At 39.1% G+C, this 27,932-nt stretch overlaps 1 protein-coding gene across 9 annotated transcripts in view; it reads left to right on the top strand.

The window, feature by feature from the left end:
* Positions 1 to 2,398: 2,398 nt before the first annotated feature.
* The window catches only part of slmapa (sarcolemma associated protein a), a 57,489-nt gene continuing 31,955 nt past the window's right edge, over positions 2,399 to 27,932 (top strand). For 4 of the 9 annotated variants that reach the window (XM_008408381.3, XM_008408379.3, XM_008408380.3 and 1 more), the window contains exons 1-3: positions 2,400 to 4,014; positions 19,861 to 20,008; positions 21,908 to 21,980. In XM_008408381.3, the coding sequence (XP_008406603.1) occupies positions 3,736 to 4,014; positions 19,861 to 20,008; positions 21,908 to 21,980 (500 nt within the window). In that variant the 5' untranslated portion in view covers positions 2,400 to 3,735. Of the gene's footprint in view, positions 4,015 to 18,158; positions 18,231 to 19,860; positions 20,009 to 21,907; positions 21,981 to 25,398; positions 25,670 to 27,932 lie in introns of those variants that run through there. The other 5 variants (XM_008408376.3, XM_008408374.3, XM_008408375.3 and 2 more) reach the window with 3 other exon arrangements.

The following is a 27,932-nucleotide window of genomic DNA, read 5'->3' as shown; positions in this document are numbered from 1 at the left end:
AAAAAATGTTGAATTTCAAAATTATGGTAATTTTTTATTTTATTTTATATGCCATGATTCAAAGCACAATAAAATAATATGTTAAGTTAACCGATTATATTTTAAGCACAAATCTAAAAATATGTATATTTTTAGAGATCCTTAAGATGGATACGGACCAGATCTTGTTTTTAAATCCTTTCACGTTGATTTTTGCAACTAAATTAAATGTGCAATTTAGTTGCACATTTAAATTATTAAATATTTATTTTTCTTGGCATAGTAAGAAGAACCATAAAATAGGCACTAATGTTATTTTTCATGGAGACCAGAAATGTCATGTTCAGCAAAAACTATAAATTACTTTTTGTCACACACTTCTTACTTTTTATCCCGTATTATGTCGTAACCTACATTCCCAGAAAAACATGAATAATAAAACTTTAACATGCATAATTTTTCATTTTACACATACTGTATCCGCCTGCATTTTTCTAATTTCCATTACTCTTTCCTCATATTGATTTCAAAGGGGAGATTCTAATCTCTTGAGCATATAGAATTCTTTTTCTATTTTTTTTTTCTCCAATTTATCCTTAAATGGACACTTATAAATGTAAAATACCCCCTGTGGTTCTTTGTAAGTTACACAGCTGAGCAATAAGAAGATAAAACGCAGTAAGATGCTGGCAAATCTCAGATAATAGCCAGACTGTTGGCACAGTGACAGCTGGTCCCTCTGGTTGCTCTGCAGGAGGGCTGGGCAGAGCTGCAGAGATGCGAGGACCAGAACCAGGTCCGTCTCATGACAAAAACCAGATCCTGAAAGTCAGGACGCACTAATGTTAATAGGAAAAAAATGAAGAATTGTGGGGGACAAATAAAACATAATGAACAACAAAAAACTGGATCAGATGTACTTTATTGATCCCAGAGTTGGGAAATTATTGGGCGGCAGCAGCACCACCATGACGAACAGAAAACGGACACAAAGTAAAAATAAAATGCACATAAAATGTAACTTTCTTTTCAATAAAATAAAAGTCTAAAAATGTATATTCATGTTTTGTGTAAATGGAGCAATGATGATAAGAAGCTACCAGTAGTTATAATATAATTTTCATAACTCTAGAGCACAAAAAACATGAATCTTTGAACGCAATTGCCAAAAAGAGTAAATAAACAAATAAGCAGTCTAATTTATAATATGTTGGTCTAATTTACAATCTCAGTAATAAAGTTAATATATACTTATAATTTTGCTTGTTAACGCTTGATTTTTTAGCCTTTATGTCAATAGAAAAACTCAGAAGTGTATTTTTCAGTGGTGAAAATTAATTTAATTCAAATTTATTTTGTCCCATATTTCAATAAACAAAGGGCGAAATAAGTAAAACTATGGGGGGTTGATGTGTGGTGTGGCTTTTTCATCATCTCATCCAGTATTGATTTAGTCTCAGGATTCGGCTCGCCAAAGAGCGGACAGAGAGATTTTGGAGCCATAAGCAGAATCTGATCTCCTCCAACGTCACTCCACACTGTCCCGTTCCCTCCTGTTCTCCCAGCTCCTAATAAACAGCCACAAAGATGAAGAATTGTAATAGAAACTGTAATCTGGTCTCATTGTGAAATGTTTGAAATGGTGTCAAGTTGGGAAAAACTCCACCCCTGACATTTTATAAATCCTCTCAGGATAAACAGCAACACAAAAAGCAACAAAAATTAGTGCGACTATTGAAGAAGTGTTGCAAGAAGAACAAAAAACACTTAATTTCAATCATTAAGTGAAAATTCTGGTGTAAAATGTAACTCAAAACAAGATGTGAGTAGAGTAACTCAACAAATTTTAGTCAGTTAAGAGTAGCTTTACTTTAAAAAAGTCAAAAGTTGCCGTCAAAGACATAAAAATAAAACACCATTTTGTAAAATGATATAATCCGAAAGAAAAATGTATACAATGTACAAAGGCGCAATTGTACAAATTATGTTATTTTATAAACTAAAAGGAAAATACAACGAGGTTGCACTTTAACATAATCTGTGGGTCTTTGCCTCAAACAATTTTAATTTGTTCTTCATTTTGTGAAGTTATTCTCTTTGTGTAGAGCATCCAGAAATTATTCTGTACTAGTGGCGATACTTCATAATATTGCTCGATTAACAGTAAATTATAAAACAACTCCTAAAAGTGTATTTCTATTTTTATCCAAGTAAATGTAACTTTTTTTTATCCACCTTTACTCAAGACAAACAAACAAACAAAAAAAAAGAAAGTGTAAATTTAACCAGTTAAAAAACAACAACACGGAAATAGATATACATCTATCGGTCTATCTATTAATGAGGTAACCAGAGACTTGGGTTAATCCTATAGGTCAGTGAACGCACCACGCCTGTCTGCTTTCTACTTCCAGTATGGCGGCTGGGACTTGCGGAGGAGGACAACTTCTTCTAGATTCTCTCCAGAAAACCGCCGGAAGCCAACAGCTGTAATAAAACCCCACCACGGCAAACTGGATTAGGACTAATATAGAGAACGACAGCGCAACCAGCGTCCTCCAGTGAGGTTCCCTCGAAGCACAGCAGCAGTGTGATGCACGGGGAGCCGCAGTGAAGAAGAAACTCCCCAGATTTTTCCGCGTCTCTCTCCGCTCTGACTGTCAGTTAGCCGGCTAGCTGCTAGCTAGCTCACCTTTGCGCTTGCGTTCGCGGTGCAAGACTGTTTGTAGCCAATGACGCCTCGGCTTGCTGGTTTTATTTGCTACTGGAGACAGGTATGGCATATCGCTTCCACTCGGTAAGCGAACTGGTTGAGAAGGGTAGGGAGAAAACGTTGGAGGACTTGAATGATAACTTTGGAAGTACTCATTAGCCTAGCCTAGCATAGCCTAGCTGGTTGAACGCCAGAAACGTTGGCCGAGAGTTAGAGATCCGCATTTTTGTTGTAAAAGACGACTTGCTAATCCCCTGAATATTGGCGGTTGAGTGTTTTGAGGCATAAATCCCCATCGGACTGCTTTAACCGACCCGCGGGGGGTGTTTCTGGCTCTCCGGCTCTGCTAGGTGTCGTTAGCGGTCTCGTAGGTGCACTCTGGAGGGAGTGGTGACCCGACGTGAGGTGCCAAGATAAGGCTTCCCCTGTATCAGGGTAACAAGGTCACCCCGATTATCATGTGCCGTTTAGACGAACAGCAGATGACACTCGATTAAAGTGCGTGTGGACCGGCTTGTTGTTTGCCTGCTGCGGGCAGGTAAACGCATCACGGCTCGAAAAAAGGCGCAATAGTTCTGCAAATGTAGGGAATAAACAGGTGGGTTTATTTATTTGGAGGGGCTTCTGTTGTTTTGTGCGACGAAAGACAAACTTTGAGTGGTTTTACTTTCCAGCTCCACTGCTTGAATAGTTTGATGGACGTGAGGGGCTGTTTGCCAGGCTGTCAGTGCTATAATCAGTCATGTATGTCTTGACACATGGCACCTTGGTCTGTACATAGTGTTTGCTGTCAGATTTAAGCGTCGTTATGTAGCTTTAGTGGGGAGCCATTGAAAAAGGAATGTCTTGTTTTTTTATACATGTTTGGTTTGTTTTTTATTTTCCTTTTCCTCAAACGCAGGGCAGTCTAGTTGAGTCAAAGTGCAGTCCCGAGAGCGTACAGGGGACGATGCTTATCAGTTAGTGCCTAGAAGATTACAGAACCTGGAGATCTGCCTGCATACAGGCCCGCAGATATTGTAGATTATTCTTTTTTAGGGGGGATGCACCAAAACCCTGCCAATCTGGATCAGGAAAACCTCTCCATTGTGTCTGGTTGGAGTAACACACTCAAGCCAAAATCAATGCCTTCAGCACTGGCCGTGTTCACCTGCCGACCCAACTCGCACCCATTCCAGGAGCGGCATGTGTACCTGGACGAGCCAGTCAAGATCGGAAGGTCTGTGGCTCGCTGCCGACCGGCCCAGAACAACGCCACCTTCGACTGCAAGGTGCTGTCCAGGAATCATGCTCTTGTGTGGTTCGACCACAAGACCGGGAAGGTAAGAGACATCCACGTTTTCAATCCATGACTGACAAAAAGCATTGCTTTCTCATGAAACTATGATTGACTGGGTGTCAATCATAGATTCATGATGCCAAGTGTCATTACTCCATCCATTACAGCAAAAAATTGCTGATAAATTTTGCAGGTTGATTAATTGTCTCAGAAGTCGTATGAGAAACGATAATGTTTGAACCAATACTGTCAGTATTTTTGGGATTATTATTTTTACAGTTCACTGTTCAATGAAAGCATCAACAAATATCAATAAATTTAGTGTATGATTATATGGTACCAAAAATAACGCGGTGAAACTTCATTTATCGCCAAGCCCTGCGATAAATTTTCCCAGAAGTTATTGGGATAAACGATAATAGTGTTAAGTCAAGTAATGGTAATGACATAATAATGCAACTTTGCCCTCAATAAGCTTTACTGTTGTAAAGAACACTGGAACTGGAAGATATTTTAAATATCCAAAATAAATAAACAAAAAAACCCAAAGATAATAAATAAAACGGAAATAAAAACCATTCTCAACCAACACCATGAAAGAAATTAAGTCTGAAGGATGTATCGGCATTTATCGTATCGTTTTTCATCCGAATTTTGATACTTCGTTGCTGCAATAAATTCCAATTAATTATTTTCTTTGGTGATCGGCGGATTTTTACATGTGAAGCCAATGTTATCCAGCGATCTTGTCCAGCTTGGCAAAGGTCTAAGAATCAGCCAGTGTCCTCTTCTGCTCGCCGGTGAGAAAGGATTGACTGACAGAACGGCCCACCAAGTTATGTCTGCACGTTTACAATCAACAATAGTTACTGTCCTGTTGCCAACTCAACAACTTTCTGGCTATATAGAGCAACATTTCCTAAAAAATTTGTAGCGGCCAAAATTGGAATTGGCAGGTTAAACTTTTTAAAAGATCGGTAATCGGCCAGAAAACTGCAATCGGTGCACCTCTATAAACAAAAAGTAATAAATGGTTCTTATTGTCACTTTTATCGTTATGACAATAGTTCCAAAAATATTGTGGTGAAACTTTAAGTTCACATCATCCAGCCCTACAATTACAGCCCAGAAATTATTCCGATAAATGATGATATTGTTCTTTTGAGACCATTTTCAAATAATCTTAACGGTAATGAAATAATCAAGTTTACCCTCTCAAATATCAATAAACTTTTTTTTTAAGCATTTTTCTAAAACACTTAACACTGGAACTGGAAAATATTTTAAATATCCAAAATAAATAAACAAAAGGACCAAAACAAAAAAATAACAGAAATAAAAACCAAATCACATTCTTTATGTGATTGTATTACAAATGGTATAGATTTCAGGAGCAGTTAGACCAAAAGAGAATTAATAGTTTTTATTGTCACTTTTATCATTATCACAATAATGCCATAAAATATGGGGATAAAACTTTAAGTCCATATCACCCGCCTCCTTTATGAAGTCACTGTAAACAAAATTCCCCTTCAGAAAAGATCAGAATGGAAATTATTGAGGTCATTTTAAGCAATTTACTTATTGTGACATGTTTAATTTGACATCAACTCGTACAGCTGCTCTTCATGGACAAACACCGTAGCGCAGGTTGCTGAATCTCAGATAAATGTCACGTTCATCACTAGTTTTCCTTTTGAAGACGGATTCCTCAGTTTAACCGGCTGAACTTGTGTTAAACTGCAGCCACGTTGTGTGAATTTAACGATGTGAAGAAGCAGGGGAAGCGACCCATTCAGCACTATCCGGCCTCCTGAGACACCGCGCGTCTCAGAACTCGCTGAAGGATACGATTGTTGTCCTGTTTTCTAATTCCTCTCTACTTTAACAATCATGACGCTGGGGATTGAAATTAATCCATTCAGACCTGATCCGCCCTCTGAGCATGGAAACTGCTGCTCACAAATGCTGCTTAAGATCCTAATTGATTAAGTAAGGCTGATTCTACTGAGCTGGTGTGAAGCTTTGAGTTGCAAATAACTTCCCAGATTTGATCATGTTTCTCTGGGCTTTTTATTTTTGGAGCATTTCATAAAAAAGTATTGAAAATGTACATGCAGTCTTGTCTTTCAAAGGGGTTTGCTTTAGAAAAGACCAAAGTAATGTTTGCCAGCGTGACTCGGAGTATAACTGGAATATATACAGCTGTGTGAGATCTCTTCCAGTAAGAATATAGAAGGTTTAACTGGTTTCATGACTAGGAAAATATGTGAACCAAATTTAACGTGATCTCTTTTGACTTTGTTCTGCTTCCCAACAGCTTAATGAAACTCCTATCTAATTCCACTTTAATATTACAGTATTTAATGTTTCTCTGCTGACAAGTTTTGGTTTAAAATCCTCAGATTGAGAGTTGAAATGTTTGCGATGGAAAATCAGTTGTGTGCGTTTGTGATTTCTTTGAGGAACCAGCTAAACGGGTCGAGAAGCATCAGGATTACCCTGTTCTGCGGCATGCAGACACTTTGAGATGCCCTGTGTGTGTGTGTGTGTGTGTGTGTGTGTGTGTGTGTGTGTGTGTGTGTGCGTGCGCGCATCATCTATTTATAACGACAGGAGTAGCGTCATCCTTTCCTCTCTTCAGGGATAAACACACACATGCATTCCTCCAAATACCAGCGCCACGGTTTTAATTGAACGATTCAGTGAGGTTTGCACGCATGTCCTTCACCAGAACCTGTTTGGATGAGTCTTTAACCTCCAGCAGCATCTTAATGTTCAGCGTTTATTTCCTTTATTCCTGCAGAATAAGTCTCTGTTTTGGGTGTTAATGCAGTTCAGAGTCAGTGAAGCGAAGCCGGACGCTGACTGGCTGTTAATGATTGAGTAGTGTGCTCACTACAGAGACCTCCTAAGTCAGATGCAGCCCTCTCTCTGTTAATTTATGACGCATAAAGGAAAGGTAAGCATGTGTTCATGGAGGCTTTAAGGGGCTGTAAACAGCTGGAGAGCTTTGTCCTTTATTTCCCGGTACTTCTTTGTCTTTTAAATCCAATAAATGCCAAGACTTGTAAGGATTTAAAGCGAAATAAATCGAATAACCACAAATTGGTTGAGAAATCAACAGCTGTGTCTGATTCAGCTCCATTTAAATCAAAGCTTCTGGAAAGTTTGTGTCATTAGAAGATAATAATGGGAAGAACCTTTATAACTTGGAGCCATTTTGCCCCAGGACAAAGAAACACAACATGTTTGGAGCTGCAAATGTCACATAACGTTTTGAAAAAACGACTATAGAGAAATATCGACTAGAGATGCAAATCTTTCATTGCCTAGCGATTTGATTCAGATTTTTGGAATCAATTCAGAAACGATTCTTTATTCAGCAAACCAATTTTTCTATTCAGTTGGTCTACAGACTGTTTAGATCATGTGACTAACAGGAGGGAAAGACGGCAGTATAAACAAATAAAACATTTTAATTAAAATGATTCCTAAACTTTTAAAATTCATTTCATGTTTAGACAAAAATAGGGTTGTGCTTAAAACTCTGTAGTGCAAGTTACCATTATGAGGTTAACTTTGCTGTCTGGGTTTTTCTTCAAAAAATATCAAAGAATCATTTAGCATATAACTTTACAAAAAAAAATCAGAATAAAAACAATTTTTGACCATTTATTCAAAATTCCAATGATTAGGAATTGTGACTAGAGAAAAAAAAATTTCTGCAACTTTAGTATCTACTTTAGGGCATTTTGTTTAAATTTTAATAATTTCTACTTTTAGGATTTAAAATAAAGATGAACATACGAGGATGGAAATTCATGTTATTTAAAAAGCTAATAGATTCCAACCTAATAAGGAAAACGGATCTTAAAACATGTTACTGGTACTTTTACTGGTGCTTTTTTTTTGAAAATTAAATGCAAATATTACAGGAAAAAAAGAAAAACTATTAAAAACCTGCATTTATAAATAAAACCAAGCTCCTTTTTAATTGATTAAGAACCATTGCAAACCCTTTTTTGGAGATTAGAGTCATCTGGAGGTGTATTGTGGAGAAACATGCATGAATTATTGCAAACATATTGATAAATGTATCAGTTGAGATTAGCCCACATTTTGTCTGTGTGTGCAATAATAATGCACTCAGTTACTGATGTAACAAATTGTTTTGCAGCAGTTGGGTCTGAATACACGGCTCTCCGTTCAAAGCTCTCCATTCAAGAGTGTTTGTTTTTGATTTGTTCGGTGTTGTACCATAAAAATAATCCACAAATTCAAAGGGCTTAACATGCAAATTCTGAAAAGTGTGGCAACACAAAGTCCAGCGCGCGCTGGATTCTCGGATTCAGAGTCTGCTTGCGTAATCAGAGCCTCATCGCCGCAGCTTCCTCTTGTGATAAGAGAAACGTTTTGTTGAATGAGTCTGCAGTTTTGGGTTGAAAATGACTCATTCGTTTGGGTCCAAATTGGTTGCTTCGCATCAAACTTTCACCTTTGCTGTTCTGATCGGCACGCAACCCAAAGCAGAAAGGTAAAATACTTTGTTTTTCTGAAGCAGAAAGGTAAAATACTTTGTTTTTCTGAGTCTTGTTTGTTTGGCTGCTGGATTGACTTCACCTCAAAGCATCTAATTATGTTTTTAAGTGTTACGGCAGTGAACTAGAGCGTTGACTGACACGAGAACAGCTGGTGTGATGAATGCTTTAAAGACCTAAAGAGAAAGTGAAGCGACGTTTTGAACGGCGGCGGCCATCATAAGAGATCAGACCTAATGAGGCTGCAGGGCCTGGAGCTCCGGTTTGGGAATCTCTGAGGAAGAGGAGATGAGATGCTGCAGATCTAATCGAAGATGTCACTTCCTGTTTCATAATTCTTCCTCTCTGACTTTGGAAAAAGTTGCCTTTTCCTGAAGGAAATGTATTGAGAGTTTGCATCTAGGGTAAGACGGAGACGATTAATCGATTATTGAAATAACCGTCAATTAATTTAGTAATCAAATAATCTTTAGCTGGAGTACACAGACTCAAAAAAAGGCAGTTTGCTGAAAGAACAACACAACCGGAGCAGGAATTAAAACCAAAACTGTACAAAAAATGCATACATATTGCACTTAAGATGAAAGACTTTATCTGTAATGGGGCTCTTCTATATGATTATTTTAGTAATCAATTATTTCGACAATCGAATAAATAAATGCCTCCCTCCTGAGGTAGCTCCTAAATTTATTAAAAGCTTTAGCTTTGAAAATGAAGAGAAAATAAACAATTCAGTTCCTTTTTTTGAAGACATTTTATTGCTTAAAATGCAATAAAATTAAAACAAGTTTGAAGTACAAAAAAATGCTTAAAGTTCAAAAACAGATGATAAAAAAATTTTACTTTTAAAAATGAAAGCAAACTTAAGTTGATGCCTTAGTAAACACTGCTTTCTATGCTGCACTTCACTTTCAATCTGAAGTTTGAAATTTGAAACAACTTTTTAATAAAATATTTCTATTTTTTGTTAATACTCTACTTGATAAGTAACAAGGGACAAAATGGAGCCGGAAAACAAAAGCTTAAAACGGGGAACGTCAAACTACTAAGCCAGCAGAGAGCAAAGTCAGCGGTCTGGAAGTATTTTCCTTAATTAAAAATGGAATTGAATTTTTAAGATTTTTAAAATTTTGTATAATATAATATTACTCGGGCAGCATTTTGTGTTTTCCAGGCATATAGTGCCATTTTATAGCATTATCAAAAACCGGTACCTTGAGTTCTTTTGAAAATGCTACATATATCAAATATTAAAAGAAATTTTACTTCCTATTTTGACGCCTTGAAATTGGGCCTCTGTCTCTTTAAAAACTCCTGCTCTTTCTGACACTCCACCTTCAGGAAGTCATCACAACATGGCTCCCCCATTAGCCGGGTTTTCTCTACAAATATTCAACCTGATCTGACTCTGAGCTTGAAAAGGGTTTGAGGAGAGTCCTGAAAGTCGAGTCCTTCAGCTCCATCATCATCGTCAGCTGCCACAAACCAGCCTTCGTGTTAATCAGGGGAAACCCTGAGCAAGTAGAAACCTGTGTTACTAAAGCCGTGCAGCTGCTGCGCGTCGTCCATCCCTCCCTGCAGTGAACCGTAACTCGCTCCAGCTGACCAGGTCAGACCCGGTTTATCCCTCAGCAGCAGGTACATGTGTGGTAACTCCAACAATTAACTTCTGCTTGCAGAAGACGAGGCTTCCTGCGAAGCTGTGGCTTTCAGTCGCAGGTTAATTATTATTTCAGTTATGTCGACATTACAGCAGCTGACGATTGCATGTTAAAGGGAATTGATGAATTAAGCTTCCTTTTTTTTAGACTGTGCAGTCATGTGGACAGCAGTTTCAACATCTGCAACATGAATCTGGATTCTCCTGATATCCTCTGTTTCATATCTGAGCAGTTCTGTAGAAATGTCAACTGAGAAGTGGAAATGAAGCAGGAGAATCCCAGACACTTGCAGATTTATTAGAAAGGTTTTAATGCTCCCGGTTTGGACAGCTGATGCCTGTAGTGCAGGGCTGTCCAAACCTTTTGCCACATCAACCAAAAATTGTCAAGTCAGAATTGCCAGCGGTCAAAAAAAACAAACTTATAAAATAAATAAGTATGTTACAACCTTCATTTACCTTCTATACAGTAAACTAAGCGTTAAATAATTTAAAGGAACACATAAAGTAGCTAGGCTCTTTGTAAGAATGGGGTTTGTAAGTTATGGAATATCCAAAAATTAAAAAGGACTTTACACGTTTGCCTCATGGGGGAAAAAAAAAGAAAAAAACAGTTTTTGGTGTATTTAGCCGTGTTTTATAAAATGATTGAAAGCAGATTTTGATTCACCAAGTTGCAGATGGCCCAGAAACCAAACTTTAATTCCCAGAGGAGAGTTTGTGGTGTTGAAGGATTCTTGGTAAGCGCGCTCATCATGACGGGAATCAATGGATGTTAAAGGTGTGAGGACCGCTGCCTGTTAAACCGTATTTTCAGGATATTTTGTCTCCGAGGCACATCAGGTGCTGTTTGTGCTGGGTGACGGATCACGTTATTGTCGGTCTACTTGTTGGCTAAGAATGAGGACAAACCACACACACACACACACACACACACACACCCTAGTAGTAGATGACTCATTTGAACGTTGTTGGCTTTGGGTGTGCACTGTTTTACTCCGCTCCCTCTGCCTTTAGTTTTTCTGAGCACAGACTTGCTGAGGATCGATTAAGATCAATGTCTGAGAAACTGTGCTTTGAATTTGACAGCTTTAAAGGGGACCTATTATGCAAAATTCACATTTTGCATGTTTTTGTACTTCCATCTGGGTCTTCTTACAAAAACAGGACTTTAAAAAAAAAACAACCAGGTGTTTTTTGGGATTTATTTATTTTTTGATGTCTGGAAAATGAGTCATTTTAAAAATCCTTCACATCTCAGCAGGTTCTGCCCGTCACCTAGCAACCCCAGCGAATCCCAGCCCGTTTTACTGCTGTAGGGACAAGGCAAGTGTTTTGTTGTTGACTTACCATCCAGAAACCACCTGCTGCATTCTTGCAGGCTGTGCAGGAGGCTCCACTTCTGCTTTTCAAAGATGCGCGGTTGTGTAATTGCACATCTGTTTCCAGCCATTTTCAAGCGTGAGTGTAAACGTTTTATTGGGGTTGTGATTTAAAAACACAACGCATCTTTTTAGCGTTCAGGGGTTTTAATGTGGCCAGTGTAGGTGTTTACTGCTGCATCATGGGTATTTACGTCTCGGATATAGAGCCAGTTTGGGTATAAATCTCCAAACGCTGCAGGACGGTGGTTCTCTGTTATCAGTCACATCTGAATACAGTCAGTGACGGGAACACTACCAGCAGTGCAACACGGATCCGTTTTATTGTTGCTTTGCAGATTTTTCTCTTTTAGTACAGTGAAGATGTAAAATTATTATTTTTTCCTCCTCACCCTTCCCCATTTGCACATCTCGCACTTAAAACCTGCCGACAGTTGAAATGTCTCCCACAAATTCATCATCACCTCTAGTATTTTTCTACTTTAATATGAAACAAAAGGACTGAATCTAAAGGGGTTTTTGTGTTTACATGTTCAGGAGCCCTGGAATCAAAACTGATCTGCTAACGAGGTGAAATAAGAACGACCTTTCGGATCAATGCAGGGTTACGCTGAACTCAGTCTTCTGTCTCAGCAGCTCATAATTACGTCTAGTCATAAAATGAATTTATCATTGGCACACAGTAGATCCAAACTGAAGCTGCAAGATTTGAACTTTGAACTTAAAATTTGTTGCAAATATGCAAGAAAACATGATGCAAAATGACCAGAAACTATTTATACAGCAGCTAATGTACACACAGTTCTAGAGCTGGATTATACATTCATCTGTCATCACAGGACGTAGTATTGGGTAGGATAATCACATGTGTTATAATAATATACTGAAGATTGCTGTTCCTGATATTTTCTTTTATTGTTAAGCAGGCAGCGCTGGAGACGGGCATCACTTATTCATGCTTTAACCTCATTAATAATTTTCAGAGCGACGCGATTAAAATGCTCATTTACTACTGCGTGTGATGCATCTTTCTGCTCCAGCTCTATCTGTACCTGAGATTAATGCAGGAGGCCGAGTCAGCACGAGCGTCTCAGGGAAAAAACGAACTTATCCCAGTTTTGCTGCTGATTTGATTTCAACTGTCGTCTGCAGGTGAGCCTGTAGGGTAAACCGAGTTGGGATTTAACTCGCATGGACAGCTTTGCAACACTTCCTCACACAGGAAGGTGATGCTGTTGACATCGTCTGCCTTACTCAGAACACACCATGCAACAGTTTCTACCTCACTTCAACACAAAGCCGCCTGGTATTTTACATCATTTTTACGTTCAGTAGTCAGATTGCATTACTGCTGATCACTAAAGAGAATATTCAGCAGAAAGACAGAAAATGTACACAGCGCTGCTGAATCCATCTGCACGGTCCAGAACCTTATTTTACACTGCGCGTCGCTGTATTTAGGGACTTTTCAGAAAAAAAAAATGAATCTGACAAAATCATAATTGGCAGGTCAGGTTCATTAAAGATGGATCGACCGGAAAACTGCACTTTTCCGGTTTGCAATTGTGCTTTCTTATTATGAAAACACAAGACGCTGTATGCTTAAATTTACAACACAAGGACAATAATACTCTGCAACTATTTACATTTTGTAGCATTATTATTTAGTTGTAAGTGTTGTGTTTTACCATGCAGGGATGTAATATTTTTACACATTTTAATAATGAAGGCTGAATTCCCAGTTGCTTGTTGGTTTTGCTCTGGTCAAAGAGGCTCAGATTTTGTCCTATACTAATTAATCTGATTCTGCTCCTTCATAAAAATGTTTCTACAGTGTCAAAAATGGTATCGATTATTTTTCTTAGTATTAAGCTTAAGTTTGACATTTTATCAAACCAACGCCTAGAAAAGGGATTTTTTTTATTTTCTCTTTTGTTGGATTGCAAACTGGGCTGCACAGTGGTGCAGTTGGTAGAGCTGTTGCCTTGCAGCAAGAAGGTTCTGGGTTCGATTCCCGGCCCCGGGCTTTCTGCATGGAGTTTGCATGTTCTCCCTGTGCATGCGTGGGTTTTCTCCAGGTACTCCGGTTTCCTCCCACAGTCCAAAAACTAATTGGCCTCTCCAAATTGTCCCTAGGTGTGAGTGTGTGTGTGCATGGTTGTGTGTCTCTGTGTGTCTCTGTGTTGCCCTGCGACAGACTGGCGACCTTTCCAGGGTGACCCCGCATCTCGCCGGAACGTTAGCTGGAGAGGCACCAGCAACCCTCCAGACCCCACTCAGGGACAAGGGTGTTAGAAAATGGATGGATGGATTGCAAACAGTTTTTTTTAATCCTTCATCTTATGTGGATGAAAAAAACATGTCTTGCCTTGATGTTTCCTTTGGTCTAAATCTCTAAAATCAAATAAAAATTGGAACTCATTTAATTGTACATTAACTTTTAAACTGTGGACGTCTTTTTGAAAGGTTCTAGAAATGTTTTATTTAGTGGGGAAAATGGCTCTTTAGCTTGCAGAGGTTGCTAACTTGAACCTTCAGACTAGACTTTTGTCCTGCTAGTTTGGGTATTTTTGCCATTTGCTTTGAAAACTGAATGAAATATCCAACTGGTTTGTGGTTTGCATTTCCAACGGTTTTCTTGTTTTAAGCTGAGAAATGGACATTTGAGAGTAAAATGAATTTATTCCAGGGCTGTGATGGAACCAGATAGTGGGACTGGGCTTGCGTTCACACTCGGCTACACCCTGGTGCAGGAATATGTTCGCTGATAAACGCCGGTTCTGTTTGCCAGCAGCTTCTAACAGGCTCTTTTGGAGACGGTGGCAGAAGTCCAGGCTCCTCTTTTCTGGCTCTGCTTCAAACTGAGACTGGTGCTGTCTCTCCATCTCTAGCTCCCACAGTAAACTCCAAGTGCTCTCTTAGTTTTATCTCATAGTCAACCTTTGAAAAGTGTTGGATTAATTTAGAAGAAAGCAACGCACCAGGATCTCAAAAGGCCTTTTTAAATATTTTTTTTTAACCCTCTTTACTTTAATGAAATGTTTCTGAACGTATCCAATCCAAATGTAAGCAGAACTTTCTGAACTCTGATGGATTAATTTTCAAACTAATCCTCTTTGAACTTGTCTCGGACAGCATCTGTTGTCATTAAGAGGAAAAATGCATCAAAATGCTGATCTTGCTTTCTGCTTATTAAGCATCGACGCTCATTGATCGATGTCACTTTGCTGCAGGTATTTATCCTGTACATCACTGCTCAGCTTGACAGAGCAAATGTTTATCTGCCCGCCTACAACATCCTGTCACTTGGTTCACTTCAGGGTGAATGTTTATTTTCCAACTTAAGGTTAGAAATGTCTGTTTTTCAACCCACCTTATAGTTTGTGCATCTGATCCCGTGCAAACATTGAGAAATGTTAGCTAGAGAGTAATTGGTAGTTTGACCAGGACTTGTGGACCTTTTCATGTGTGTGAAATGTGATCAGTCGCTGCTTTTTGTTGTCTTTTCTCTTCTGGGTTTGACCTTTTCTCTGCCTGGCCTCAGTGTGAAATGAACAGATTTGTCAGACCAAAGTGTGACAAAATGATTCAGTAACATAAAGAGACGATCTTATCCCTCATCCCGCAGCTGTGACTAATCCTCATCCAGGGCCTATTTAGTTGTGCTGTCAGTAATTATTAACAGAAGGTTTATGGCTCCTTTGGCTGTTTGATTTTCCACTTTGCAGCTTTGCTTTTTCAATTCCAGATTCATAGTTACTTTGATTACTTTGTTGATGGATTACTGAGATGTAAGTAGATAAAACAGCAATTCAGAATGAACTCTTATTAAAATGTATGTTATCCAGATGTGGCGCTAAGCTTTCTCTTGTCTGTCAGTTTTACTGATGGCATAAAAGAATAATCTGATTCTAATCCACTCTGTCATGTTTAAACTGATAATTATGACATTTAATTTTTATTTGGCTTAATTAATATTCAACAAGCCTAATATCAAGCAAGTAAATGCATTGTTTGTTTTTTTACAGCGACAGTAACTACGCATAACTGGTGAAACTGAACAATTGCACTTAAATTATTAATAATTCACTTGCTGTTTTACAGACTCGCATCTTCTTCCTGGTCTGCCTGAACCTGAATTGCGCTCTTAATCAAAAAGTTTTGATGTTGATGTAAAGGATGAATCCACACTGGAACTACAAGCACCAGTTCAGAGAGAGTTTTGAAATCGGGGAACATTTTGCCTATCAAAGTAATCGGAAGTCGGCAAGACTCTGAATGAGGATTTTTACGGTCCTGTAAATTCTTGCTTCAGCAGGAAAAGCTGATTTAATACTTGGAAAGTTAAATTTTTACAGTAGCATTTGTGCTTTTTGAGACTGACTATGCAGACAATTGTAATAAAAACACAGAAGACTGCAATTAAAATGTTAAGTCATCACCCAGCTGTACTGCAAAACCTGAGAATTTCATTCAGCTAATTGTTGTGAACTATTACCAGAAACTGTCCTGAAAACCCCTTTAAGCTCCAGGTTTCTACCTTATTGAAATATATTTGACTACTTTTTGTACAAAAGCTGCTTATTTGCTTTGAGTGAGACGAGGTGCTGCAACCAGAACATTGCTGGATTATTTGGTGGTAAATACTTTTCTTTTCTTGAATGTATAGAATTGAATTTCAATTAAAAATAAATCTTCAGTTGAGTTCAGTTGGAACTCTGGAGAATTTTTTTAAATTGGTCAAAATTAAATGCGACCTGGTAAGTAAGCCTATAAAAATGATAAACCTGCCTAAAAAGACGGATGGATGCATCATCTACAACGCTATACTTGGAATAAATCATCCTACGAAACGAAGAAACATATTAGCACGTAGCTAGTCATAACTACTTTTGCACTTTGCTAAAGAATGTGAAATGGGAATTCATTTTTTTTTTGGGTTAAGGGCGCATATTTCCAGGTGACCAACTAGGAAATGTAATTTTGTGGAAAAGGAAGCTCTTTACCACCTCTGTCATTGAAGCCAAAGTTATGCCACAGAAATGTAAACACGACCTCTGTTTTGCATTGGAGATAAAAGTATATCTGAGATGCTACATGTGCTCCTCTTGAGGTGGGATTATTTTTAGACGTTCAAGGTCTCATTGTACCTCTGGTGAAAATTTTCTGTCATATGATGAATCCTTTCTGCTAACGTGTCTGTGTGCTTGCCAAGGAAACCTGTTGTCATGTGTTGGCCTCCTGACTGGTTAAGTGGACGTTGTTTCCTTTGGCTGCTTGCTGATGCTTTCGCTGCTCTGAGAGCTTCAGGAACGAGGAGAGCAGCAGGAATGCTGGTGGAGAAACTGCATTTTGAGAAGGCATGCAATCATGTGCTCACATGTTGATGGTGGATAGGGGGTAAACATTTATTTTTTACTTTTCATGGACCACATGCCCGTTTTCTTTGATTTCCTTTTTCTTTCACTAACCTGGCGTCGGTGTGTTTGAGCTTCAGCTGGTGGTGTTCATTTTATTTAATATCTTTTCTGCATTTATAGAATAATTACTCAATGATCATTTAATGGTGCATGGTGATAAATGACTCGTTGGACTCGTCGAGTCCGCTTTAATCAAACTCTAGTCGGTTTGAATAGAGAGAGTTTGGTTTGTTTGGGGGGTTGTGGATGCTTAATCGAACTCTGATGCAGACCAGAAACTCAAACTCTGTTCGCCTTCAAACCTCGATCTCAGTTCGGATGAATTGAACTGAGGAGAAGGACTCGTCTTTTGTAAAAAAAAAAAAAAGAAACGAGTCATTTTTCCTGCTAACAATAAGCTCACGTTTGTTTTGATTATATTTACCCAGAATGCCCTGCGCTGTAGTCCGCCTCCTGCTTTTGGAGCGGTACCAGAGTTCACGTCAACCGAACCAAGACCGATGTTTGCAGGCAGACCAGAGTTTGCTTTTTTTTTTGGTCCGCATCAGAGTTTGATTACGCATTCACACTTCCCAAACGAACCGGACTTTCTTGGAAAACGAACGTGAATAAAAGCGGACTACACATGGTGTAAATGCACTCGCAGTCATCAAGTTACTGCAACAATTTGCAGCTGTTTCCAGACAGAAAGTGGTGAAGAAAATAGCTTGAAGTACTTCCCTGGCAGTCCAAGTGGAGGCCAGTCCTCCTCCAACATCAGCGATTACTCTCTGAAGCTGTTGTGTTGTTTTTATGATCAATTTAATGAGTCTTTTGCTCATTTTAGAAGAAACAAGCTGACACCAAGAAGCAACCGAACATGTGTGATGGGCGTTAAGTATTCAGGTTTCTTGCTCTCCTTGTAGCCATACTTCATGCTGGGAATTAAAATGTCAATTAGTAATGATGAGGCATCAAAGACTAACAGCACCTACTGGACCGGGACCTAACCGCTGGTGATCTGATCCAAGATGGATGATGTCATGTTTTCTGTGTCCGTGTGAAAGAAATGACTGTAGAAGTGTGTGTGAGAGCTGTATGTGAGGTAGGAGATGCTGTGTGTGTGTGTGTGTGTGTGTGTTGTTGCTGGGTGAAATGCTCTATAGTTAGGTCCCTCCCTTCCTGTCTCCATGTTACCATGGGGACAGGAGGTAGCCGTGTGGGGTATAGCATCACAAGATGCGAGCAGGTTGCTTTCCGTAGCTCTCTGCAGTCGGGTAAACGTCTGTCTCTGCACCGTTCTTCCCTTCGCCGTCTGTTGTTTTGGCTTCTTCTCCGTCGTTCGTCCTCCGCTCTGTTCTGTGTTTTGTCTGTTTCTGTCATCTGAAGGACGGTTCACTTTGTTTTCAGTCAGGATGAAGAGCTGAGAGCTAATGAATGAAACTCGTGGAACGTCAGACAGATTTACTCCTCAGGCATCCAGATCTGATTGCTTCCTCTGTGTGTGTGTGTGTGTGTGTGTGTGTGTGTGTGTGTGTGTGTGTGTGTGTGTGTGTGTGTGTTTCTGTGTCGTAATGTACGTTTTAAATGTTGTTGGTTTTATTTCCTGTTGCGTTCTGATGTGCTCTTGTCTCTTTTTGTATTTTTTGTTGACACCTCTGCCTGTTTTCTGACCCATCTGAGTGACAGGAGTTAGACCTGCTCTTCGGTGTGTGTGACTCCCGTCATGCTGGCTGTTGCCCTCATGATTTACCTCTGAGTGTAAAAGAGGCTTCCAGGCAGGGGCTGTCGCTGCCTCCTCAGTATTTTCGCACCCTCCTGGACGGCGAAACCCCGGAAAAGCTTCCAGATGCAACAGAGAACCATAATTAAATCCAGCATTGATGAGTAGATGAAGTCTGTCAGTTCCAGCTAAATCTGGATTTATTGCCAGCACTGGCAGGTTAAGCTGTAGCAAACTGGAAACTAAAATTATTAAACATTTTACAGGGTTTCCCTCAGAAAACTAGCTGAACCTGGTGGGCGGGTCCACCAGCTAGTTTTGTGTTTAAAAAATTTTAAATTTTGGAAATGAAACATCAACAACAAAGAAATTACAACAGTGGACTAAATAAATTAGTCTTTTACTAGTAATTGGTCAGTTTGATGGATTTTTGCTGTCATGTTGTCTCATTCGATGTGAAGTTCAGGCTACGTTCACAACACAAATGTGATCCAAGTCCAACTTCCGACTGCAGTCTAAACGGCCCAAATCTGATCTTTCACCTCAAAAATCTGATCCGTGCCGCACATATTAAAACGAGCTCAATAGTTTCCATTTGCACGATTTATTGTATCGAGACTCTATAATTGATTTTCTAGGTTGTTTTGTTTATAATTTGGATATTTAAAATGTCTTCCAGTTCCAGTGTTAAATGTTCGTTACAATTTAAAGTTTACTAATCTTTGAGAATGTGTTCTTGCATTATTATACCATTATCATTATATTACTTAAAAATAGCCTCAAAACAACAGTATTACCTTTTATCGCAATACTTTCTAGGACAATTTATCGTCCAGAAAAATTGGTTTGAATGCATTAATACCTGCGGTGTGAATTTATCCTTAGTAACCAAGACGATAAAGCTCAAGTCATGACTCTCCCGTTTTACTTTTCTCCATCTGGGGAAAGGTACCGTAGTTTAGAAACCTGTGGTTCCCTCTGCAATAAGGACAGTTAAGTCTTTATTGTGCATAAACTCAACAGCTGTTTGCAGTTGAAATTATCTGTAAACATTTGCCTGGTTTCCCTTTAGCTCTGCTGACCCAACAGTCCTGAACACCAGGAAGTTTGGTCATGTCTATCGGGGTTTCAACCCTGTTTTACCGCCTCCCTGGTTCTTAACCTGCTGTGTTTGTGTGTTTCAGTTCTACCTTCAGGACACTAAAAGCAGCAACGGGACGTTCATCAACAGCCAGAGACTGAGCCGTGGGTCCGAGGAGAGTCCGCCCTGCGAGGTTCTGTCCGGCGACATCATTCAGTTTGGGGTCGATGTCACCGAGAACACACGCAAAGGTTTGTGCAAACATGCTGTGATTCCCACTGAAAGACAACGCTGGTCCAGTTGGGAAAAACCAGACGCCTCCTGGAAACCTACTGTTACATTTTCCCTCTTCTTTTTTATTTTTATTTTTTGCAAACAGAGTCCAAATATACACCCTGACAAATACTTAGTGGTGGCTTAGGGCTAATTTAACCATGCAACACAGCAGCACACTGACGAGGCTCACAACAAAGCGCACATATTAAGGTCAGATTTTCAGCTCTACATACTGTATTACTAATCCAACCTGCAGGACTGAAATCCAGAAATACACTTACATTTTGGACCCAAAATAAAATAAAAACATAGAAATATTTATTAAATAAAATTTCCAACCGTCGTATATCATCGTCATTATTATTATTATTATTATTATTATTATTTAGGTTTTGTTATGTCCAGCACAAGACGAAGCACAGATGGTGCAAGGATCTGACTAACAGCTCTGCATTGTGGCATTTTAATATGTTAGGATAAATAAGAATTTTTTTCTATTCAAAACAAGGATTTATATATTTTTTAACGTTAGTTATGAGCACATTTAACTTAAAACAAACAATTTATCATAAGAGATGTGATTGATTCAGTTTTATGCGACTGCAAGTATATTAAAAAATGAACGGAGACTTGAGCACTGGAAAATTGATCTAATATAACTTCTGCTGCGAAGAATGTAATGTTATTGCTCAGATTCTGTTGGCGTTTACTGTACATATTTACAAAGTAACGGTTTGAGCAAACTAAGTTTTATCGTGAGGTTTTGCATTACTATTGTGATAATAAATTATCACAACAATTTGTTTCTTTTTTTAGTCAACTGCATATATAAAATATAAAGACTTTACACAGCAGTGCACTGTTTACAGAAGTAATGATGGCTGAATGGAGCCGTTAATGGATCAGAGTTATCCAGCAGTGGGCTTCAACAGCATCGTCACAAGATCACATAAAGACGAAGGAAGTTGATAAAAAGACAACGCCACAAATAGCATCAGTGACGTGAAAGTCGGATAAAATGCAACATGACCTTTCGGATATAAGATATGAATGCCATGTTGTTCCACATATGGAAGTGTTTTTGTGGGGTGAAAAATATTAGAACCGGATCGTTCAGACTGATATAAAAAATTGGACGTGGATTTCATTTTCCTGCTGTGTGAACGTAGCCTAACTGAAGCAATTCTCACCTGAATCAAAAAATTACTGTCATTATAGGGATGGAAACTATGGCTGAAAATGTAGCACAATATATCATATTGATATCGATAATTATTGATTAGTTTTTTGTTTTAAATACTTGAAGCCAAACTGGTGGCACAACCTTTCCTGTTTTATCCAGTTTTCGCTACATGCTGGTGTTTTTTTTAATGTTTTTTATTTTTATGAGGCACAGTGATGAAACCTTAAACTGCTACAGCGCAAATTACTAAACGTGTTGCTAGGTAACTACAAGATACTCGGCTGGTTGTTGCTAGGTAACCAGAAAATGAGCGAGTGAGTTGATGCCACTAATCTTAGTTGGCTGTAAGATGCTGATCAGCCAAAGTTCTTCCTCTGCCTACATCACCCAGAATGCTTTGCGGTTCTGGGTCAGAGTTCAGTGAAATTGAATATTCTATCAGATGTATTATATATTGATATTGATCAAGTGTTTTTTGCGATATACATTGATGATTCATTGTCCAGCCCCACTGCATCGAGTGCCAGCAGGTTTAGCTGAAAAATGAGCCAGTTCAGGTGTATTGGAGCGGAGGGACGTACGCTACAGTTGCAGGACAGCAGCGCTGGAGTTGCAGAATAACGTAAAACAGTCGTCAATGACTCCGTTATGCTCGTTTGTAACGCGGCTGTCTGTGTTTTTCTGTCCCCAGTCACCCATGGCTGCATCGTGTCAACAATCAAACTGTTTCTGCCTGATGGGATGGAGGCCCGCAGACGAAGCGAGTAAGTCACCATTAACCTCCTAAAGGATTTAATGTTAAAAAATATCTAACAACAACATAAGATTTGGATTTAGTGAACCAGCAGCATAAAAAAGGTTTTATTGCTTTATGTTCTGAAGTAGAGGTTGTTCTGTCCTCTGCCAGCACAGAGATGTGATCAGCAAACCATAAAGAAAATCATATCCAGTTAAATTTTGAGCCTGACAATAACTGTATAAAACGGTATGAAATGTGGCTCATGAGTTTTTAGCATGTTTGTGTTGTTGTACAGTAAGATGGGCTGTTCCTGAGCAGCAGCCGACCCAGCATGGTGCTTCCTACTGTACTCACAGCTCCTCCTGTCTGTCTGTGTCTGTGTTTGGCTTCAGTTGATGCCGTGTGTGCACAGGTGATCCAAGGTTACAGAGCGGTGGTGTGCAGTGCCATCTGCTGCTGCAGCGTCAGTAGGAACTGAATGAAAAACGCTTTTATATCGCCGTCCTGTCTGGTCAGGATGGCCCACCGTTAAAAACACAGACCACAGATGATGACCTGGTGGTGTCTGAGTATTTGTGCAACAGCATTGTGTCTGCAAGCAATTGCATTGGTGGATTTTAACAATAGAGTTATGGCTTTGCTGCAGATTTAAAGGTCTCTACTGAAATAACACCTTTTAGTTTCTAAAAATGTTACCTTACCTTGCAGTAATCAGCTAGCCGCCATGCTATCAGGACGTTTTCATTCAGTAACTCAGGATTGTTTATTGTAACGGATCCTGTTTTTGCCTTTGAATGTTAAGTTTTATACTTGAATTTTTTTGGCAATGTTGAAAAGTTTTATTTTGGCTCTTTGCATTATTTAGCCTCTTCAGAGCCTCCATATGTTATCAGTCTGTTAAAGATAGTATTACTGATAGCAGGACAATTTGCACAATGCCTGTTTTGTTTAGTTTTCTTCTTGGAAAAAGTTATTAAAAACTAGTTTTTGTCTAAATTGAGGTGAATTCATGGTTCCTTTTTCCACATAATGTAACCGGTAGTGCTTATGATAAAAAATAAATAAATAATAATTATGTGATCGGTATCGGTGATCAGCCCTCATGGGTGAGCGGTATCGGCAGGAAAAAACCTGATCGGCACATCTCTAGTGATTTTACATGTCATCCATATAATGAGATGCCCGGCTTTCTCTAAAATCCACTGCAGAGCGAGAGCTTTCATTAGCATGATGGGAACCGTAAGAGTCTGAAGATCTCCACTGATTCTTCAACGTTTTAGATGATTTATAGTGCAACACGTTGTCTGGTAGCTTTAACTGTGACCCGTTACAGCAGAGGCAAAGAGTACAAATAAACCTCAACTACAAAACTTTAACTACTAACTACAACACCAAAACGGTGTCTGATGGGATGTTTATCCAACGGAACAAGTGTTAATTTAATGAACCATTAATCAACAATCAATCGTAAGTCGATTACATGTTTCAACCCTAATTACGACTTTATCCTCTTATTGTTTTGGCTTTATTTTACAACTGTTTTGACTTCATTCTCATAATGAAGTCAAAACATTCATTACGGCTATTACGGCTATTCTTTTTGTTTTACAACTTTATTCTCTAATTGCTTTGACTTTATTCTCCTTTTTATGATTTTATTCTGGTGTTATTACGACTTATTTCTGTGTTACTACAGCCCATCATATTAAGACTTTGTTCCCGTATTGATTCAAATTTATTCTCCTATTATTGTGACTTTTTCTCAGATTGTTTTGACTTTTTTCTAGCATTTTTTTTTACTTCATTCTTATATTGCTACAACTTCTTGTAATTTGAAATGCCTGAATTTTCTTAGTGTGGCTCTAACACTCAGACATTCATGACATTATAGAGTCCAGTCGAGTAAATTACATAATTTAAGTCCTTATCCGGAAAAGTAATGCTAAAGTTACTCGGCATTAACTGCGCAGTTATCTGCTGTCATATATTTAAAACATACATTTATCATTTGTTGCTAAAGTAGACTTTACTGTAGGGCTGTTGTAAACGATTATTTTAGTAATCGAGTAATCTATAGATTTTTCTTACGATTAATCGAGTAATCGGATAAAAACAATTATGAAATAAAATATTGGTAAATCTTCCATAACACCAGGGTTACTGTCGGATATGAACATCAGTATTTTTTCCACATTTGAGCTTCCCTACCAGTTACTTTTTTGTAGACCGGGGGAGCAACACGGGATATTTACGGCTCCTCCGTTCAGAAACTCATCTACCAGCCATGTTCCGCCTCCCGTTTGTTCAGACCGGGATGATATAAGTTTATTGTGCGGTTCGTCCGTAAAGCTGCTCTGACCCTGTAAGCATCAACCCTCAGCCGCCCGCCGTGCTCCGTCTCTCCGCTCACCTGTATAAATCCTCCTCAGCTTCTTCCCGCCGTTCAACCAGCAGCTCCGGAGCAGAAAGGCTGCCGAACTCCCGGCATCGCGCCGGTCATTTTAAGGATGTTTATTGGTCCCACAAAAACGATGAAAACCCGGAATTATCACCAATCAGTAAAATCCCCGCAGGCCGAACTTGAAGATTGGACGTTATGCCGCTAACAGGTAGCTTCCGTCAACAACTCAGAGGCGGAAGTCAGAGCTCCGCGCAACGCAAATAATGTTCCGGCTGAAACACGGTGCGCTAAATGATAAAACATAAATTAACGAAGCTTCGAGGCAGGTCAATTTTCCTCGAGGAATTTTAATAATCGAGGTACTCGAATCACTCGAGGAATCGTTTCAGCCCTACTTTACTATGAGACTAAACTTGGACTCCTGACTTGTTGATGGTTTCATTGTGGTTCCCAACATTCATATTTAGACAAAACGGGTCATATGGCATAAAAAGAGATCTGCAGCAGCCAGTACAGTCATTAGAAATGATGGAAAAACTTTACATCGTCAGCAACAACCTCAAAGCCTCAGATCAGCAAGATGATACAAAAACAGGCTGAAATTGTTACCACATCAGACTGAAACGTTGTGACCTCATACATCTTTATATGGTTTTACGTCTAATACAAAACATTTGCTGTGAAGGTGGAAGCCCATCAGAAAACTAATCAAACAGAAATCTCCCTTTGTGACTCCATATGAAGCTTTTCATCTTGTCAAAAGAATATCCCGAAGATGCTTTGTTTTAAGATGTTCACCAGTTTTTAACAAAATAAGGCCTCCACTAAGTTTTTCCCTCGGAATAAAGAACCTCCAGCCTTCTCCATTCAGCTGTTGTTTTGTTCCTGATTCTCTCTCCTTCTGTTATCGCCGTCCATATTTCCTCTAAACACGCCCACATACCTGAGGTCATGTGACCAACGCGGATGTTTCGTTTTCAGGTGACTTGTTCTCTGTGAGGCGAGCAGAGCTCACACAGCGAAGGACTGTAAGGAAAACTGAAAGATCTTTGCCGGAGTTGGTGCTGCACAGACGGGGAGGAGTTTGTGCAACTAGTTTGAGTTAAAGGAGGAAGACCTTGGTCATCAGCGGGAGGAGCAGACTATAAATAGAAAGACAGGTTGTGTCATTGAGCGTCTTTGCGGCTCGGCTGTTGAAAAGTAGAGACGAATTATCTGCCCAGGACGAGAATGAAGCGTGTTGGAGAATGAAGCGAAACGAGTTTATTCCCCGACTGCTTTAAGGCTAGAGGGTGAACTTCGCCCTGTGAAAGGTAAAACAGCTGACGCACACACACACACACACACACACACACCCCGACACAGGAGCAAAAGTTGACAGGTAACCTTGGATTACTTCAGAGTTGAACAGGTTGGTGCTCTGTGATTTGTTTGTGTATAAATCATTTCACATGTAAGAAGGCTGTTGGCAGACGCCGTTTGTTTGCTCGGTTTGGGTTTTATTAACGCTGGCGGACTGGAGCTGAATGTGCAGCAGGACTAACAGGATCCTGCAGTTTCTGCTGCAGATGTGTGTTTTTTTTAAAGACTGGCTTATTCAGCAGGTTTGTTTCAGGCCTTCAGCAGACGGGAAGCGTTTTTAAGGAGGTTATTCAATCAAAGATCACTGTCATTTAGACAAAGATTAAGCTGCAGTTAATTCACTGCTGGGGTTCTTATATGTGGTGGATCCACAAGTTCTTCCTGTTTGGAGAAAAAAAAAGTTTATCCTCAGGTTTTTAGGTTTGGTTTTTAGTATCCGATGCTGATTATATGAAATTCAGATCCACTGACAGACGGTATTAATCAACCAGTGAAATAGTAGTCAGCTAATTCAGTAATTGATTGATCGCTAACTGGAGTATACAGAGTCAAAAAAGGCCATTTGTGTCAGAACAACAGACTCGGATCAGCAGTTAAATCTGTACAAAAACATCTATACATTTTGAATTTTAGCTCAAAAATCTTCTTTGTCTGTAAATCTGTTTTACCCAGAATTCAAGTTTCAAGTGGCTATTTTAGCTTCACCTGATTCAAATACTGTAAAAAAACGAAACAAAACCCTCCTATTTGCTATACAATCATTAATCAGTTAATCAAATAGATAATCACCCGATTGACCCTGACAAGTCCAGCAGAAAGGACTTGAATTTTCATGTTGGAAGTATTTTTTAGCTTCAGATTCATCCTTTGCTACAAATGATCAACTATTCACTACAGGAATGTTATGTTGTTGCACATTAGAAGAAAAAAACAATTACAGGAAAAAGGAACTGAATTGTGTATTTGCGTCTTTTTAGGTATTCCTAATATTGTATTAAATAAGCCCTAAGTGGCTAAATGAAAGAATCTGCAGAATGGGCCAATATTTCCTACCCTATTATCTACTATTGAAATAATCATTAGTTTGTTTTCTTTTTACCCCGAGATGATAGTTTGGCCAGTTTCTTCAGGTTGCACTAGTAGACTGAAGCCGTTTCTTGTGGCTCACATGGATCACCTTTACAATCCATTACAAAATCCTTTACAAAACTCCTCATTATCCTCGATGAACATGAGCTGCTGTCTGAGATTTCTGATTGACAGATTCATCCAGTGACCAGTGGAAACAAGTCACATTTCACCGTTTCTGCTATTTACGCATTTTATTCTGTTTTTACTTTTCTGTCACACTTAAAGGGACAGATTATGTTTTTCTGACGCATATTTACTTGATTATGCTATAAAATGTGACTATATTAGCTGAATGGTTGCAAAGGAGATTAAAGGATTTCTCAAACATGCATGAAAGAATCAAAGCCACAATCCAGGTATGTTTTTGATGAGGGAGTAAGGTGGTAATGTGATGTAAAATTCAAAGTAATTTTTTTTCCCATTAAAAAAATTTTAATTCCAACAAAGAGTAAATAAAATATCTGGATAATTTACTTTTCAACAGGCAGGCCTGTTACATGGAGCCTGTCTGACAACATGAAGTAGGCTGGATGATTCTCATCCTTCTGGAAATATTATCTGGAATAATGAGACAAAAGTGTAACTTTCAGGAGAGCATCAAAACAACAGCATCAGTAGTTCCTCCACTCTCAATAATTTGTTCATTGGAAACAGGAACACTGAGTACTATGTGTGGGGAAAAAGGTGAATTACATGCTGTACCATCAGTCTGTTCCTTCTTTAAAAGCCTCTGGAAAAGCAGTTTTGCTCTGAAATATGATCGTTAAACCTTCTTCTTAAAATCATTTTGGAAATATGCGAGCGGCCCAGATGGAAACACCCAGCAGTGTTTTCCGTCCTGGGTGTCTGCTGGACTGCATGCAAAACACTTGAGCTGGATCCGATGTGGATGACTGGTTCCTGTGGGCCGGCTGCAGGCTTTCTGTTTGTGTGGGCCGACGCTCCGCTGAGCTGCGCTGACGGCCTGTTGTGTGTTGGATCCTGGCTTTCTTAGTAAATGTGTTGTTTGGGATCATCGCCGGTCTGATCTCTGCAGTCGGTGTTTGATAACGTTATGATTCGGGCTGAACACCTGCAGTGAAG

This window comes from Poecilia reticulata, chromosome 5, assembly GCF_904066995.2.
Source record: "Poecilia reticulata chromosome 5, P_reticulata-male-v2, whole genome shotgun sequence".
NCBI lineage: Eukaryota > Metazoa > Chordata > Actinopteri > Cyprinodontiformes > Poeciliidae > Poecilia > Poecilia reticulata.
This window is presented reverse-complemented; position numbering and strand designations above follow the sequence as displayed.